This window comes from Triticum dicoccoides, chromosome 4A (assembly GCF_002162155.2).
Source record: "Triticum dicoccoides isolate Atlit2015 ecotype Zavitan chromosome 4A, WEW_v2.0, whole genome shotgun sequence".
Lineage (NCBI taxonomy): Eukaryota > Viridiplantae > Streptophyta > Magnoliopsida > Poales > Poaceae > Triticum > Triticum dicoccoides.
The window spans coordinates 610,635,842-610,653,494 of record NC_041386.1 but is presented as its reverse complement, the minus strand read 5'-3'; the positions used below and the strand labels follow the sequence as shown (position 1 = coordinate 610,653,494).

At 45.5% G+C, this 17,653-nt stretch overlaps 1 protein-coding gene across 1 annotated transcript; it reads left to right on the top strand.

Annotated features, from left to right (window-relative positions):
- The first annotated feature begins 4,436 nt into the window (after nucleotides 1–4,436).
- On the top strand, nucleotides 4,437–12,301 carry LOC119283800. Its single transcript, XM_037563202.1, has 14 exons — nucleotides 4,437–5,302; nucleotides 5,409–5,498; nucleotides 5,608–5,747; nucleotides 6,294–6,504; nucleotides 6,662–6,902; nucleotides 6,998–7,148; nucleotides 7,234–7,535; nucleotides 9,351–10,183; nucleotides 10,344–10,460; nucleotides 10,558–10,736; nucleotides 10,956–11,166; nucleotides 11,251–11,491; nucleotides 11,582–11,726; nucleotides 11,820–12,301. Exons 1-14 carry the CDS (start codon nucleotides 4,498–4,500, stop codon nucleotides 12,120–12,122), a joined length of 3,969 nt encoding a protein of 1,322 aa, XP_037419099.1. The 5' UTR covers nucleotides 4,437–4,497; the 3' UTR covers nucleotides 12,123–12,301.
- Nucleotides 12,302–17,653: the final 5,352 nt, after the last annotated feature.

Sequence of the window (17,653 nt, the reverse complement as noted above, 5' to 3'; positions counted from 1 at the left end):
AGTATATATATTTTATCAGACACTCGGCAAAAAAAAAAAAAGACAGCTGACAAGTGTTACATTCGGCAAACAAAAAACACTTGGCCAAGCAGGTGCTTCGGCAAATGTTTTTTATAAGACACTTGGCAAACAATTAAAAAGCAATAAAATGCATATGTTAAATTAGATTTTCAGGAGGGAACTTTTGAATATTAAGATTATTTGTTTTGAAGGGATCAATAAGTACATATAACTATCTAAATATGTTTTTCTTGAATTTATATCTTACTTTTTTATATACATGTAGTTCAAAATGAATATTGTTCGATAAACATCTCGAAAAGCAATTCATGTCTTAAATTTGACAACCCCGTTTCAGAAAAACGGCAAAAATTGAGATTAGTAACACAATGTAATATGTTCCTTCTAGAAAAAGTTAGGAATGTTTTAGATAAAATTTATTGCTATATTTAAGCAATAAAGTGCATTTCTAGGCATTTAAGGGTACATGAACAGGTTGGTAAAATAGGTTTGAAATCACATATTTATGTTAATGACTATGTTTAGGCCTGTCCAGTAAAATAATAGGAATTATAAACATACGGGGGCCAACACTTGACCCTGAACTTGGAGATTATTTGTTTTTAGACTCTAGAAAATGCAAACGAAGTCTTAAAAACATGCAACCTAGAATGGTGACATTATATTATTCCTACATATTGTGGTAAAAAAAACCAGGAGGTTTTACAAAAGTAACGTCGTATGTTGCTTAGAAACAAAACCATCACTGTTGAAAATCATGGTTTTGAGAAGGAATGGTCGGGTTTCAAGGCGAAATGGGACACCCTAGAGTTCGTAGACTACTCTCTCGTAAAAGGATCTAGAGCTCCGACACCGCCGACACCGGCCTTCTTCCAATCTTCAATCTCATCTTGAATTTCATCTCTAAGATGCAGTGGTGATCTCTGTCTCGGCCTGTTATTGAAGACTCGTGCATTGTGTTGCTTCCAGAGCGCCCACGCAATGAGAATAACGATTGAGTCCACGCTTCTCTTGGTCCTCCCAGTGAATCTTCTCCTTTGGTCTAGCCACCAATGTAAGAACGTGGTGTTTGTGTCTGGCGTGTGTATGGTGATGTTCCATGAGCTGAAACAGGAGTGCCACACCTCGCGAGTGTAGACACACTGTGCGAGTATATGATCTGCAGTGTCCTCCTCCTGAAGGCAAGTGTAGCAAGGGGATGGGGCATCTTGAAGGCCATGTGGGGCGCGGCGGTCGGAAGTCTACAGCCAGTACTGACAGACCAACCACATGAAGATCTTGCACTTGAGTGGTGCCCAGCTTCGCCAAATGCAGCCGGCCGTCGGGGAACAGGTGTAGCCTATGCATAGTCTCTTGTAAGTGGAGCTGGTTGTGTATTTGCATAATGCATCGCAGGGCCACTCGAAACGATCTGGCATGTCCAAGTTCCTCTCCACCGTGCTAATGGCCTGGGACAGCATGTATACTTGCATGTGCCCCAAGAACGAGAGCTCTCCATGGATATCGTTCGCCCAGGCGTTGTCGAGGACCACTTCACGCACTGTTCTCCTGTTTATATCTCTTGTGCTGACTAGCTGAATGAGCAGCGGGGCAATGTCTTTCGCCGCAACTCCGTGGATCCAATGATCCTTCCAGAAGAGTACTTTCGATCCCTCTCCAACAGTGATCTTCACCAGGCTGTCAAAGACTGCACGCGCATGCTCATCAACCATCAGATGAAGGCCTTGCCATGGTCTGTTCGGGTCCGTTCTCCTTAGCCATTCCCGACTCACACGAAGTGCTAGTGCTTGCACCGCCAAATTCTTCACTCCCAGACCACCAAACCATCACCTAGAATTGTCGCATTGCAAAGCCTTGATGATTACATGGTATTGTATTGAGTACGAACAAAAGAGAAAAGGTGAAGCAGAGTGGAGGAGGTGTCCGACTTGTTGCGTAGGGGAAATGAACAAGAAAAGTATGTGTAATCATCAAGTATAACTAAGTAATATTGATAGCCAGAGAAGCTTACAACGGGGCTTGTCCATAAATCACAATGAATGAGCTCAAAAGGAGCATAGGTACGAATGCTAGAAGAAGAAAAAGGAAGACGTGGCTGGCGTCCTAATTGGCACGCAGTACATGGCTTGTGCGTTGGTTTATTACATGAAGGAAGGAAGTCATGGGCAGATAATGCAGACATGGTGTGAGGACTTGGGTGGCCGAGCCGACGATGCCACACATCGGCGGTGGAGACGGTAGCAGAGAGAGCGTTGCACCAAGTCTTGTTATTCCCGAAGAATGGATAGAGATCGCTGGAGCTAGCGGAGATCATGATTACCCTCCCGGTTCGAAGATCCTTCACAAGAAAGCCAAACGGATAAAATTCAATAGAGTAGGAGTTATCTTTGGTGAATTGACGGACGGAAATAAGACTCGTGACCACATTAGGAGAAAAGAGAACATCACGTAGGTGAAAGTTGTGTGGAGGGAGAGTGGTAGAACCGGTGGCATGAATGGGTAAGTGGGTGCCATTGCCAACAAGAATGCTAGACAAAGGATGCTTTAAAGAAGAATTCGAGAAGGTGAGGTTACCAGGGTTGTCGGTGACGTGGGAGGCAGCTCCGCTGTCGAGGTACCACTTGGATGGGGCGGAGCCAATGTTGGGGTAACCGGGAGTGCTGTAGGCGGCCTGGAGCATGGCGAGGTGATCCCACGATAGCGGTTGCGGAGGAGGAGGCGCGTGGAATCCGGAGAGCTGCATCGGGTATGCCTGAGCATGGGAGCCGGGCCGCAGACCAAGCATGCCGGTAGAGTTCGGGGGAACCCAACCAGGCCGCGCGGTGGGCAGGGCCATGACGTAGGGGGCGAAAAACCCCATGTAAGGGTTGTACGCCGCGGGAGGAGGGTTGTACGCCGCGGGAGGAGGGTTGCCGCGGCCACCTAGGTCACCACGACCACGTCCTCGACCACGGCCGCCGCGGTCACCATCCTGGCGGTTGCCAGATCCGCGACCCTGCGGGAAACCAGGCGCGCGATCGTTGCCGCGGTCGACGCGGTCACCCTGGCAAGGGTCGGAGGAGCTGCCGGAGGTGGAGTGGCCGATGTTCCCAGTGATGGCGAGGATGGGGACGGGCTCGTCGGCCACGCGCTGAGCGAGATTCTCCTCGGCGAGCTTCAGGCATGAGAAGACCGTTTCGAACGGGGGGAGAGGCACTGTGTCCCCCAGGACGACGCGGATAGTGTCGAGCCGTTTGTCGATGCCGTGGAGAAACTGGGTGGTGAGGTCGACCTCGGTGACGGCGTGTTCGATGTCAGCCAAGCCAGCAGTGAGAAGTTTCATGCGGTGAGCATATTCGGCAACAGAGAGATCACCTTATTTGAGGTTGCGGTATTAGCGATTCAGCATCATATACCGAGCCGCGCGATTCGCCAAGAAGTAGTCACGGATGCGATGCCACAGATCGTAAGTGGTGGTGGCGCCGACGACGTGATCGACGAGGTTGTCCGCAAGGGTGGAGTAGATCCATAGAACGAGGTGGGCGTCGAGCTCGCGCTGGAGGGCAGTGGCATTGGGAGGGAGGGGGTGTTCGATGAACTGGGCGACGCCGTAACGGATCAGAACGAGGAAGAAGAATGACTTCCACTTGTGGTAGTTGTGTTCGTCGGGGTTGAGGAGGAACTTGATGTGGTTTTGGATACTGTAGCGGAAAATTGGGTGCTGGGAAGGTGCAGCGGCGAAGGACAGCGGGGGCACCGGAGAGGAGAAAACAGGAGCGAATTGAGATCCGATAGAGGGGGAGGAGCCACTGTGGGACGTGGGGGAGGTGCCAAAGACGAAGGGGGAGTGGGTGCTGGCGGCGGCGGTGGTGCCGGCGTTGGTGGACGACGAGGAGAAGACGCCCGGCGAAGTGGCCGAGCTTGTGGCCGGGGAGCTGGAGTTCTCGGCCATGGGGTTCTGTAGTCTGATACTAAGTTGAATGATAGAATTCTCTCTCTGTATTGATTCCATCACTCTGATTACAATTTATACAGGGAAGAGCCGTTACAACAAATCCTACAAAGGTGGCACGCACGTCAGGACGTGGCTCAGATCCTAAATACATGGTGTACAAGTACATACAATACATCACATGTTAACAAAAACAAAGGAAAAGCAGCCCATTTAAGAAAAGCCTCGTACAAACACTCGCACGAACGAAGAGGAAAATCAATCGATCGGGGCAGGCCTATACGTAGGATGCTGACGTCCACGAAGTCTAAGCCGAATGAGTCCTAGCTAGACCCATTGAATTATTTCAAGAAATTATTGGTGCCATAGATTGTTCAAACACAATAATGTAGTACTCGAGTTCCGAAAGCAACTGACATGACGTATCTGCACTTGGAAAACGTTCTAGCAGTCTTCTTTTTTCCAAGTGGCCATAAGAAAAACGAGAGAACCTGCAGTCTTGTACTACTAGCTACCTAGTGGAGTCGTGTTCGCTTACCTTGGCGATGGCGGCAATGGGCGTACTCATCAGCATCCTGCTCCTCCTACTCACACCACCGTCGCTGCTGGCCGCCGACGACTTCTGCGACAACGTCAAGGCCGTCGGAGCCATCCTCTCCAAGAACGCCTCCGCCTCCCCGGTACACTTCGCCAGCGCCACCTTCGGGCAAGCCCCCGACGTGGTCTCCGCGCTCGCGCTCTGCGGCGGCGACATCCTCGACGGCTCCGCTTGTGCCGGCTGCATCACCAGCTGGTTCGACAAGCAGGCGCTCAACCAGACGCAGTGCGCCAGGGCCGGCTCCAACTACCGGGACTGCATCATCGCCTACGGCGGCGCCGCCGCCAACATCCTCGCGGCGCCCTCCAACGCCACGGGAGGGTCCGGCGACAACACGCCGCCCTTCGAGGACTGGAGCATCAGGAACGTCTCGGTCTCGGGCGGCGCCGGCGCCGTCCCCCTCGTCGTCGGCCTCACCCGCGAGCTGCTGGCGGCGACTGCGGAGAAGGCGGCAGTCACGACTCCGAGCCGGTATGCCACCGGTGTCATGGACATGGAGAGCGTGGCGACGTACCCGAGGGTGTACTCGCAGGCGCGGTGCACGCCGGACCTGCCCGCCGACGAGTGCTCGGCGTGCCTGCGCCGTCTCCTCGGCATGGTCAACTCCACCATGTCCATGCGCATGGGTGGACAGATGGGTGTCACCCGCTGTTATTTCAGGTACGACGCATTTCAGTTCTACTCTGGTCAGCCACTGCTCAGTCTGCCGGCGCCGGCGCCGGCGGCAGCTCCGACTCCGAACAAAAGCAGGAGTAAGTCTTCCGAGTAGCAAATAAATAGTAAAATACAGTGACTAAGCAGAGGACCTTCGTCGCTACAGTAATTAACATTATTGTTTACATTGTTGATATCAATCAGGGAGCATGTTATGGGTAATCCCCGTAGTTGTAGTTCCTCTAACTGCAGCTGTATTTCTCCTCTTCATCTGTTACTATCGTCGGAGAAAAGGTACTTACGCTAATTATTTTTTGTTAGTGGAATGATGATTAATTATTACTCGGATTAAGATAATGTTACCGAGTATGTTATTTAATGCTAATGATGTTGCTCAAGCTAGGATCAAGATATGCAAGGAGGAAAATGCAAGAGAAAAACTCGGAGTTCTCTTTCTTTGACTTTGCAGAGCTAGTGGTGGCTACAAGTAATTTCTCAGAGGAAAACAAACTTGGAGAAGGTGGCTTTGGCCCAGTCTACAAGGTAAATTAATTACTAGGATTTTCATCTTCGACTCTGGCTTACTAAGAAGCCTAAGGCTGGTCATAATGATGATATCTTAGCCAGTATCATGTATTAGGAACTAGCAAACATGCTCTTGTGACACAATTAAAGAAGAGAAAGAATTAAAGTAACATAGGTATATATCATATTATAGTAAATATTGGGTTACTATATGTCAAGCATGTCAACAAATAAGATTATCTATAATACTTTGCATTATGAAGATAGTATCACACATCAGTATCATATGCATGATATTAGTATATAATACCTCCCAACCTAATCTACAATTTTTGTATGAAAACAAGTATATGCATTGAAAATACTTCAGTTTCCAATGATATTATTTTTGCTACATATACTATATATTTCACTAGTCAAATTTAAGGTCAAATTATGACCCAAAATCCGAGAGGGGCAAGCAAACCCGGTCGGAGGTAGTAAACTTCTAAACGGGAGAGGACGAATTATTACCACATACGTACACTGGGAAAGCCCTTTTTTTTAATAGACCATTCTTGCCAGGGCCAGCTTCCAGATGGGTTGGAGATAGCGGTCAAGAGACTTGCTTCACTTTCACGACAGGGATTCATAGAGTTCCAAAATGAGCTCCAGCTCATAGCCAAGCTCCAGCACATAAATTTGGTTAGGCTCTTGGGGTGCTGCTCTCAAGAGGAGGAGAAAATATTGGTCTATGAATACTTGCCCAACAAAAGCCTGGATCACTTCATCTTTGGTATGCATTTACATTTCTTAAGTTCCTTTAATAATTATCGCTTCGATGCTCGATAAGAATTGCTAAATTATATCCCAATACAACTTATTTTCATTTGTCTAGGTGTCTTTATCCTATCCTAGCCTGTTATACTAATATCTAATTGTTGCATGTGTAGATGAGAATAAAAGGCCTTTACTGGATTGGCCAAAACTTGTAGCAATAATTGAGGGAATAGCACATGGTCTTCTTTACCTGCATAAGCACTCCCGGTTGCTTGTTATACATCGAGACCTTAAACCGAGCAATATTCTCCTGGACAGTGAAATGAATCCAAAAATTTCAGATTTCGGTCTAGCAAAAATATTCAGCTCAAATGACACTGAAGCAAACACTACAAGAAGAGTGATTGGCACATAGTAAGTTCCTCACATAAAAAGTCCAATTGCAATTATACATATTACAATTCAACTAGAAAAAAAGTAGTCTTGACATGTATCATATACCATTTCAGTGGCTACATGGCCCCTGAGTATGCTTCAAAGGGCATCTTCTCTATTAAATCCGATGTCTTCAGCTTTGGTGTAATCATTTTGGAGATCCTTAGCGGAAAACGGAATTCTGGTCAGCAAGAATGTGGAGAATTCATCAATCTGCTTGGACATGTGAGCTTATACACAACCTTAAGCTTGTAAAATTGTACTTTTCATTTCCTACACAACCTAATTTGTGTAATGGAATTGCAAATAGGCATGGCAATTATGGGAAGATGGAAAGTGGTTTGACCTCGTTGATTCATCATTTGTTCCCCATAGTCACGCGGCAAAGATGATGCGATGGATTAACATAGCATTGTTGTGTGTACAAGAGAATGCGGCTGATCGACCAACCATGGGAGATGTTGTTTCAATGCTAAGCAGTGAGACTATGATCTTGGATGAGCCTAAGCAACCAGCATATATCAATGTAAGAGTTGGAAATGAAGATGTGTCAAGTGCTCCCGAGTCAGATAGTATTAAGGATATGACAATATCTGTCACAACTCCAAGATAGTTTTTTTCCTTGTGTTATGTGTTTAGCGTCATGTTGTAGTATTCACATAACATAAGTTTAATTTGTACAGTGCGTTAGTTTAAGTGCTGTTTCAAATGTGAGACTGTGTAACCTAAAGAGTATAAAGAGGGTTTCCAAAGTAGGAGGAGTACATAATGAGATGTTTTTCCATACCTTCGCCGCCAGCAGACCCGTTCGTGCTCCAACTGCTCCTCCGATTATCCGAGCGGCGGTCTTGGCGGTTTCTTCCATTGACCCCCAGCGCCCGCGCCCGGTCCATAATCCTCGGCGACCTCTTCTACCTCGCCCTGTGTCGGTTCGGGTCGACGCTTCGTGAGGCGACTGATCGCTTGCTTCTAAACTGCGTGAGCCTCCTTCGTCCCCTGAGTAAATGGAGGCAAAAACAGGGCAATTCACGTCAACGGCCGTGAAATTCGGAGGTAAAAATAGAATTCACTCTACAAAGAAAAATAAGGACAAATCAATCATCAAATTCCCCAAAACTATGCTAACCCATTCACCAAGATCCCGCGGCTCAGCTGGCCTTGGAGAGTTGGAGGGTGGACTAGAGACCAGACGTACAGCAGTTTGCATAGTGATGATCAGACCACTTGTTCAGTAAACGACGATGACCCAACCATGACCCGTGCATAGCTACTCGAGTCAGTCCACCTGATCTTGGTGTCCTTTTTTTCACATATAAACATAGTATTATACTCATCACTAGTTGGCCGCCCATGCATGTCATGGGGCAAATCAGTGGTAGCGCCGCAGTTTCCAGCATGTCAACTTGTCAATTGGCATCTCCTAGTTTCTAATTTATGCTTGTTTATGTAAGCTAACTTTGAAAAACATTGCTGTCACCGTGCGTGGATGCAGTGCACGTTGGATCAACTTGCAACGTTAGGTGAGGACCAGATAAGCTTTTTCCTTTTGCAATACATTATGTAAGCTAACTTTTAAAAATAGGTCGTCCCCGCCAAACCTAGACTAGAGTTGAGTGACTTTCAACCATAAACCTATCAACTTCAGTCTTGCTTTTTGAGAAATTAGGCTTCATCATATGAACTCCCTCCGTATGTTTAGCCTACAAAACCATCTTATATTTTGATACAAAGATAGTAATAATATATTAATACAGTAATGCTAAAAATCTAACGTAGAATTTTTAAGCATGACAAATCGAATATTTTTTCTGGCAAATTTAATTGGCTTGCGGATGGTAATTTTAGTTTACAGCAATTTCCTCGCACGAAAATGAAGTGAGCCGGATTTGCCATGCTTGCCAACTAGACTTACCATCCTCTGCAAACACAAATTGCCAGAAAAAAAGATTGATTTGCCATGATAAAAAAATTGACACTAAATTTGTAGTGACGTCGGATTTATATGCCTAGCTATCCATATTGCCGTAAAAAAGTTTGATTTGCCATGGTTAAAAATCAACTTCTCTTCTTCTGCAAAGGGGCCTTTTGAAAGCAACGCCCAGCAGACTGCATACACTTTCTTCAAATTCTTACAAGTAATTTCCACGGCGACCTGAAAGCAACATTTCTTTTCCACAGCATGCCAAACACGGTCGTTATTAGTTATTGACAATCATATCGGACAAGGACCGGGAAATATATAGATAATCAAAATTTCTTTGCATTTTTCCAAGTGAAAGCAACGACAAACAAAAAACAATTTGGGCAGGAAGAAGGCTGATTTGTTGCAACGTTCGTTGTTGACTCCGAGAATCACCTACACTTCCTGTCTTCCTCTGCATTTTCCAAGTGAAATAAGCAACCACAAACACAGAGGCACACGTAACGTACGGTTAGCAGCATGGAGGGCGTGCTGCTGCTGCTCCTCCTCCTCATGCCGGCGTCGGCAACGGCGATCGGGATCACCTGCGGCAGCGGCCGGAACTACACGGCCAACACCACCTTCCAGTCCAGCCTCTCCGTGCTCGCCGCCACCCTCCCTGGCAACGCCTCCTCCTCCCCGCAGCTGTTTGCCACCGCCACCGCCGGCGTGGTGCGCGCGCTCGCGCTCTGCCGCCGCGACACCATCAACACCACCGCGTGCACGGACTGCCTCGCCTCCTCCTTCAAGTACGCGCAGAAGATGTGCCCGGACCGCAAGACCGGCGCCACCGTCTACTACGACTACGACGAGGTGAACGCCCTGCAGCCAGGCTGCATCCTGGGCTTCTCCGGCGACGCCGGCTTCCTCGGCCAGGCATCAAGTGTCACCGGGAACGGCACCTTCTTCCAGTACTGGAACCCGGTGAACCTCCCCGGCAACGCCCGCGTCATCGCGACTGCCGTCCGCGAGCTCCTCAACGAGACGGCACGGGACGCGGCCGCCTCGGCCAGGGGGTTCGCCACGGCCTTCATGGACTCCATTGGCGGCGCCGCCCCGACGCTCTACTCCCTGGCGCAATGCACGCCGGACCTGTCCGCCCGTGACTGCCTGGCATGCCTCCGGCGGCTCGTCGGCACGGTCAACGCCACCAACTCCGTGCGCATGGGAGGACGGATCTTCGTGCTCCGCTGCAACATCAGGTTCGAGGCCTTTATGTTCTACGACGACAAAAACACGCGGCGGATTCCATTTTCATCTCCATCATCCATGGCTCCGGCACCGGCGCCGGCCCCCACAGGCAAGATATACATGCCGACGATCCATAAGATTCCATTTCTTTCTCCGCGCATGCATGCAAACAATTCAAATATATATGCCGTACTCTTGATTAATTAGTTGGAATGTTATTATGAATTACTTATGCTAATTAATTCGTTCATGGATGTTTAATTATGAAGGACATGGAATCAGACCTTGGGTAATAGCCTTATCGGTAGCTGCACCTGTAACACTGGTTGTTCTCTGCTGCTTCATCGTTTACTGTTGTCGGCTTAGAAAAAGGCACACAAAAAAAGGTGGGTAAATTAGTTACTGAAATGCTCAACAGAAATATAAAACTGTCCTAATTTCAGAGATCGATCGATATTGATAGTGCCAGTTCACAATTTTCAGGTAAAGTGACCTTACAGGAAAAAAGTACTCACCAGTTTCAAGGAGATGAACTAGTTTGGGAAATGGAAGCAGAGTTGTCTGAATTTTCAGTATATGAGTTTCATCAGATATTAGAGGCTACAAGTAACTTCTCCGAGGAAAACAAACTTGGCGAAGGTGGATTTGGCCCAGTTTATAAGGTAAATATATAACACCATGCATTCTGCGCTCCATGTTTTCTAGGCAAGGCAATACAAAATGCACACCAATACAAAATGACTATAAGAGGAAGAATATTGATCCGAGGTGGTGTAAATGTGCTTTTACTCGGCACTAGGGAAACACTAATTTATTTGTGCATCATAAAAGAAACCCAGATTAAATGTTGCATATTGATACAAAATATTTATTTTTCCCAGGGCTACTTTCCTGAGGGAATAGAGATAGCAGTTAAGAGACTTGATTCCGATTCAGATCAAGGTTTCATAGAGTTCAAAAATGAAGTTGAGCTCATAGCCAAACTTCAACACAGAAATTTGGTTAGGCTCATGGGATGTTGCTCTCAAGGAGAAGAGAAAGTACTGGTCTACGAATATTTGCCAAACAAAAGCTTGGACTTCTTCATCTTTGGTAAATATATATTTGCATTTTCAGACTAAAATTATGCTTTAGATGTTTTTTCCGCTTCTGTGCTAACATTTAATTCACATACAGATGAAGATAGAAAAGTTCTACTGGATTGGGAGAAACGTCTCGCAATAATTGTAGGAATAGCAGAAGGACTTCTTTACCTACATAAGCACTCTAGGTTGCGTGTTATACATCGGGATCTTAAACCAAGCAACATTCTTTTGGATAGCACAATGAATGCTAAAATTTCAGATTTTGGACTAGCAAAAATATTTAGCTCAAATAACAATGAAGGAAATAAAACAAGAAAGGTGGTTGGTACATAGTAAGTTTCCTCTGAATTACTCCATGTATGAATATTTTTATTGTAACTCAACCATATAGTAATTGGACATACACTCTTGCTTTGTTTTAGTGGCTACATGGCACCCGAGTATGCTTCCCATGGCCTCTTCTCTGTCAAATCGGATGTATTCAGCTTTGGTGTTTTAGTTCTCGAGATCATTAGCGGGAAGAAGAATTCCCATGAGTGTGGAGCTTTCATCAACCTCATTGGATATGTGAGTGCATATTTACACAATCACATAACAATATAATATTATTTGTTTATTATGTTTCCTACCTAATTATTTGATGAATGAAATTTAAAATAGGCTTGGCAGTTATTTGAAGAGGAAAGATGGATCGAACTCGTTGATGCGGCATTGATTCCCAACGGTGATTCGTCAGAAATGATGAGGTCCATTAACATTGCATTGTTGTGTGTACAAGAAGGTGCAATTGATCGGCCGACCATGTTAGATGTTGTTGCAATGCTAAGCAACAAGACTATGATCTTAAATAAGCCTAAGCACCCAGCATATTACAGTATAAGTGTAGGCAACAAAGAAGCATCCGCTGCTGCTAAGTCTTGTAGTTTTAATGATGTGACTATATCTACGATAACTCCTAGATAGTTTATCTTCGTATCAATATTATTTTTACTTTGATATTGTACAGTGTAGCGGGGGTGTAGTGTGCTGGGGTGTAGCCACTATTTTCCCTAAGCTCTATGCCGTATATGTAGTGCATAAGTTCTTAATTGTAGTGTACTTTGGTGTCTATGAATGTCTTAGTCAAACCCATGTTTATTTTACCGGTTCTGAAATGACAGTATGTACACTTTGGTGGGAATGGATGTTTAGTACTACCTCTGTCTCGGTCAATAAGTCATTCGCGTAGTTCTATGTCGACGATTTAACTATCTAAATATGTATTATATGTGACAAAAAATATATATTTAGAAACTACATCCGTGTAGAAATCTAGTGATATATTTTTCATGACATATAATACATATTTAATTCCTCAAATCGATGACCTAGAACTACGTGAATGACTTATTCACCTAAACGGAGGTAGTAGTTTTAATGTTTCAAAACAATGTGGCTAATGGATCCATGGAGCCATGGAGGCCTGATATTGAGAAATTATCCAAACAATGTCTCTGTTTGTCCTCTATATTCTTGTCCCATGCACGCACGCGGCAATAATGCATGTCTTGCGAAATGACAAGCTTATCTAGCCCTCACCTAACGTTGCAAGTTGATCCAACATGCACTGCATCCACGCGTGGTGACATCCAAGTTTTCCGAAAGCTAGCTTCCATAAACAAGCAGTCCGTACGGTAAGATACCAATTGACAAGTTGACATGCTGGAACTGATTTGCTTGACAACATCCATTCCATGCGTATAATTTTTCCTGAATGGCCCTTAACCAAGCTAAATCCCATCAATGCATTGGCTTATTCCAAAGGACTTAGGCAATTTTGCAAAAATCTTGGTTGACAGAGCACCACACAGCTCAAATAAGCCTGCGCTGGACTGCACTGCTGGCATAGTGCACTACACTGATGGATGTCTAGACTGACCTTGACTCATGGGCTGGCCGCTGTCATGACTAGAAGACTGACTACCAATTAACTGGTCTTGGGTCGAAACCACTATATAGCACGTACGGCATTCCTCGGAAAGGAGGTTAAAGCCCCCGGCCTCTGCATCAATCGATGCATACAACCATCTTTATTAATTATTCCACAAATATCTGATAAGAACATACATCAAATCATCCGAAGCCATCACTCACACCTAAAAATTCAATACTGAGGAGTGCTCTCACTCCCCATATCTAAAACCAGTGTCGTCGCTGATTCATGCACATAATGTATCGGGACCAACAACCGGTGCAGCAGACCTACAGCGCACACCACATGCACCCGTTTTAGAAGCCGCCATCTTCATCGGACCACTGACCCATCTTAAGGAGATAGATCTGCATCATCCTTGCCAATCCGGATATCTGTCAACGCCACCATGGCGCAGAACGGCGCTACCGCCCTGCGCTCGTCCGTCCAGATGCGAAGACTCTGAAAGATCTGCCGTGCGTAGCACCTGCCAACCAGACATGACTAAGTGTAGAACATGTCGGCCATGCATGACTTGACAGCTTCACCGAAGCTCCGTGCAAGATGGAGCCGCTCCACCTCCTGCCCGTGTCTTTCAACGCTGCTCCACAAATGATGCTCACAGGAGAGAAACGACACCGCAATACTGCCATCATCCGATCTGGAACCAGATCCTAGGGTTTCCCCCAAAGCAGTGTCCATCACCAGCAACCGTCAAGGACCCACACAGTGCCCACCACCACTCAACCCTCAAGGCGACGCCTTCAGGAAGGTCACGGCATCAAGGACGCCACCGCCGCCCACCGAAGTTAGGGTTTTCACCCGAGAGGCAGAGATGGGGGAAATGAAGGAGCAGACATAGACCGATGTCTCCAAGAAGAAAAGTGGCGCCCTTGACCGTCGACGGCGGCGCGGCTGGCCGGGGCCGACCATGGGGTTTCCCCCAATCTGGATCACCTCCACCAGCTTCACCCTCGGCCAAGGTCCCAGCAACCACGCCGGCACCATCAAGAACCTGCAGGAGAGAAGCCCACTGATCAGGGCCGGACGACAGTGGCCAGATCTGGCGCTAGAACCCACCACCCGTGCGCACCAGCAGCTGAACAAGCCGACCGCGACAACACCGGCCATAGACCTGGCCACACTCAGATCCGCCGCGCCCGCCACGCCGACGACCACCTCCATTCACCGGAGTGGAGAACCACCTCGCACACGCAGCCAGGCGAATTTGGGAAGGGGGCGCCCAGATCCACCGCCACCGCGCACCATGGCTGGCCACCAAGCTGCCCCGCAGCCATGGAGGCACAGCCCCGCCGAAAAGCCCTAGAGCCGCCGCTACAGCTTCCTGTCTCCGCCGCCACGCCTGGCACCCAGGGTCTTCGTCGCGGCGCAGCCCGAGTCCGCCCCCAGGATGAAGGGCGAGCCCGCCACCGCCGTCCGTCGGACAAGCTTTGCTTGGCGGCTTCCTCCGGCGGCGGCTGGGAAGGGTGGGTCGGGGTGGTTCGGAGGCGGCGGCGGCTAGGGTTCGCCCCAGCCGCCCCCGCCCCCGGCAGCGCGAGCACGTGCTGAATGTCTGCATATATACCTTTCAAAGCCAGGTGTGAGATGATGTGGTCTGATATTACTCCACATATCAGAATGCCACACATTTTAAACCAATCGTCCACCGCTGTTCCCTTGGTGTGGACCGCTCCATAGAGCAGAATGGTCAGCAGCTGGAACCGCTCTGGACGGAACGCTTTACATCGTCCTATGTGCTCTTATATACGTAGCTCTGAAAGCCAGAACGCTCAAGGATTCAAATTGAAGATTTGGTACTGTGGTTCTGCTACTGCTGCCACTTGGGCGGAGTTGCCCTGGATGGCAATGACCCACCATGCACTGTGGTTGCCAATTCGAGAATTTGCTTCATTTTACTGGGGCGGGGTGGGGTGGGGGGCACCGGCGGAGTTTTAAGTAAGCACCCGCGGGCAGGATGGCCCAGTTCACGGCAGCACGTGAGGCCGTGTACAATGCAAGGTGTTTGTGGTAGGTGCTTAGAGAAATAAACCAGTTTTTCTCTAAACACCGGTGCTTATTTGTGGATGATAGACGCTTAATTAAGCGTCTGTCCTGTAGAAATAAACACCGGTGCTTAAAAAAACTCGTTTTATTTTGCTAAACATCTTCTTAAGCACCTTTTCTTGTACAAGGCCTCATGCTCGTTCATTCGCTACTTCGGTTTTTCTATTGCTTTTTGTTTTGTTTTTTCCTTTCCAGTTTTGCTTTCTGGTTCTTTCATGTTTTTTGGGGTCTTTATTTCCAGTTTTCACTTATTTTCCTTCTTCTTTCATTGATACATTGAGAACAATTGTTTGTTTGGTATTTTATCACACAATTGTTTGTTAATACATGATGAACATTTGTTTGTTTGTTTTTTACTACACAATGACCAGTTCATTAATGGTCACCTATATTACAAAAAGGTTCAATCTGTATTTTAAGAAAAATACTTTAGAGTATATTTAAAGTAAGCTCACTATGTTTGGCAAAAAAAGGTTCACAATGTATTATACAAATGTTCATCATATATTTAAAAAAACCCACCATATATTACCAAAAGTTCACTGTGCATTACAAAAAATATTCATCTTACATTAGAAAAATGTTCAACCTATATGAAAAAAAGTTCACCATATTAAGAAAACATTCACCGTACACTAAAACAATGTTCAGTGCGTATGTGAATTAATGTTCATCATATGTTGTTTTACATCAATGTTCACCGTACATTTTTTTACATCAATGTTCACCATATGTTAGTGTTCAGCAGCAGCGCGTTCACTTCTTCGTTTTTTCTGTTGCTTATTGTTTTGTCCTTTTCCTTTCTGGTTCTTTCATGTTTTTTATGGGTTTTTCTTTCCAGTTTTTAGTTTTCCTTTTTCTTTCTTTAATATATGGAGAACAATTTTTTGTCTGGTCTTCGATTACACAATTAATTGTTAATACATGATGAACATTTGTTTGTTTGGTTGGTTTTTTATTACACAATGAACAGTTCATTAATTGTCACCATATATTACAAAAGAGGTTCAATCTGTGTTTTAATAAAATGGTTCAGTGTCTATTTAAAATAAGTTCACAATATTTTGGAAAAAGCTTCACCGTGTATTATACAAATGTTCATTGTATATTAAGAAAATGTCCACCATATATTACAAAAAGTTCACCATACATTATAAAAATATCCATCATTATTAAAAAAAAAATCAACCTATCTTGGAAAAAATATTCAACACATTACAAAAAAATTCACCATATTAAAAATCAACATATATTAAAACAATGTTCATTGTGTATGTGAATTGATCTTCACTATATAATATAAAAACATTTATAGTACGAAAAAATATATGAAAGAAAAAATCCGACCAAAAAACCAGATCGCTATAATAAACCGACTGCTATACTGCATTGATTTCTACAAAAAAAAACCGTGTGTTCTATACAGGGCGTCGTCACTACAGTAATGCTTACTGGGCCGGCCCAATGCATCCGTCCCTGTGTGTCGCGTCGAGTGTTTGATGTCTGCCATCACAACCATCGGACCAACTAACTAAAGGTTGTCGCTTGGGGAGCTCCCGCAAGGGTCAATTTTGTGACCTTGGAGCACGCCAAGTGGTGCACCCAGCAGACGTCACATGTCGTGTGCTGAGCATTTCTTCTAGATTTTGTTTTTAAAAAAGTAAGAGTTTTCGTGTTTTAGATGATGTTCTTTGTTTTTTTTTGCTTTTCATGTTTTGCCTGGTTTTTTCTAAGTTTTGGAGAGAGATTTTTTTTTGCGAAGCATGGCTATGCTTCTTGGAAAGGAAAAACAATCTGTACTACCACAAGAAACAAATTTGCTTATTGTGAAACCACAGATTTTTCTTCCGCGAGAAGCATAGTTGTGCTTCTCAGGAAAAAAAAAGAAACAAATTTGCGCTTGCACGAGATGTAGTTGTGCTTCTACGAGAAGCACAAGTTTGCTTCTCGTGGAGGCACATATTTTGGTTTCTCAGGGCACAATTGTGCTTCTCGAAAAAAAAAACATGTGCTTTCATGAGAAGCACATTTTTTTTATGAAGGTACTGATTTGCTTTCGCGGAAATAATAGTGCTTATCGAAAAGGGAAAAATATGTGATTTCACGAGAAGCATAGTTTTGCTTCCGGCTATAAACACAATTGTGCTTCTTGGGAAAAAAATACGTGCATGCACAAGAAGTGCATACTTGCTTCTCGTGGACGCACAAGTATGCTTATCAGAAAAGGGGAAAAGTGTGAAGAAATTTAATCATGCTTCCAGGGTTCGTTTTGTTTCTTCCTGTTCAGTTTGTCGGTTTTTTGTTACGTTTTTCTACCAATTTTTTTTTGATTTTTTCATAAAAGAAAAGCTCATCAAAACTTATTAACATGAGATCTAGTATTGAAGATCTCTATGATGAAAATAGTTCAGATTTTGATCGCATGGTTCAAAATATAAAAGTTTTTTAATAAACAAGGGAAAACTCTCCGATTACAACA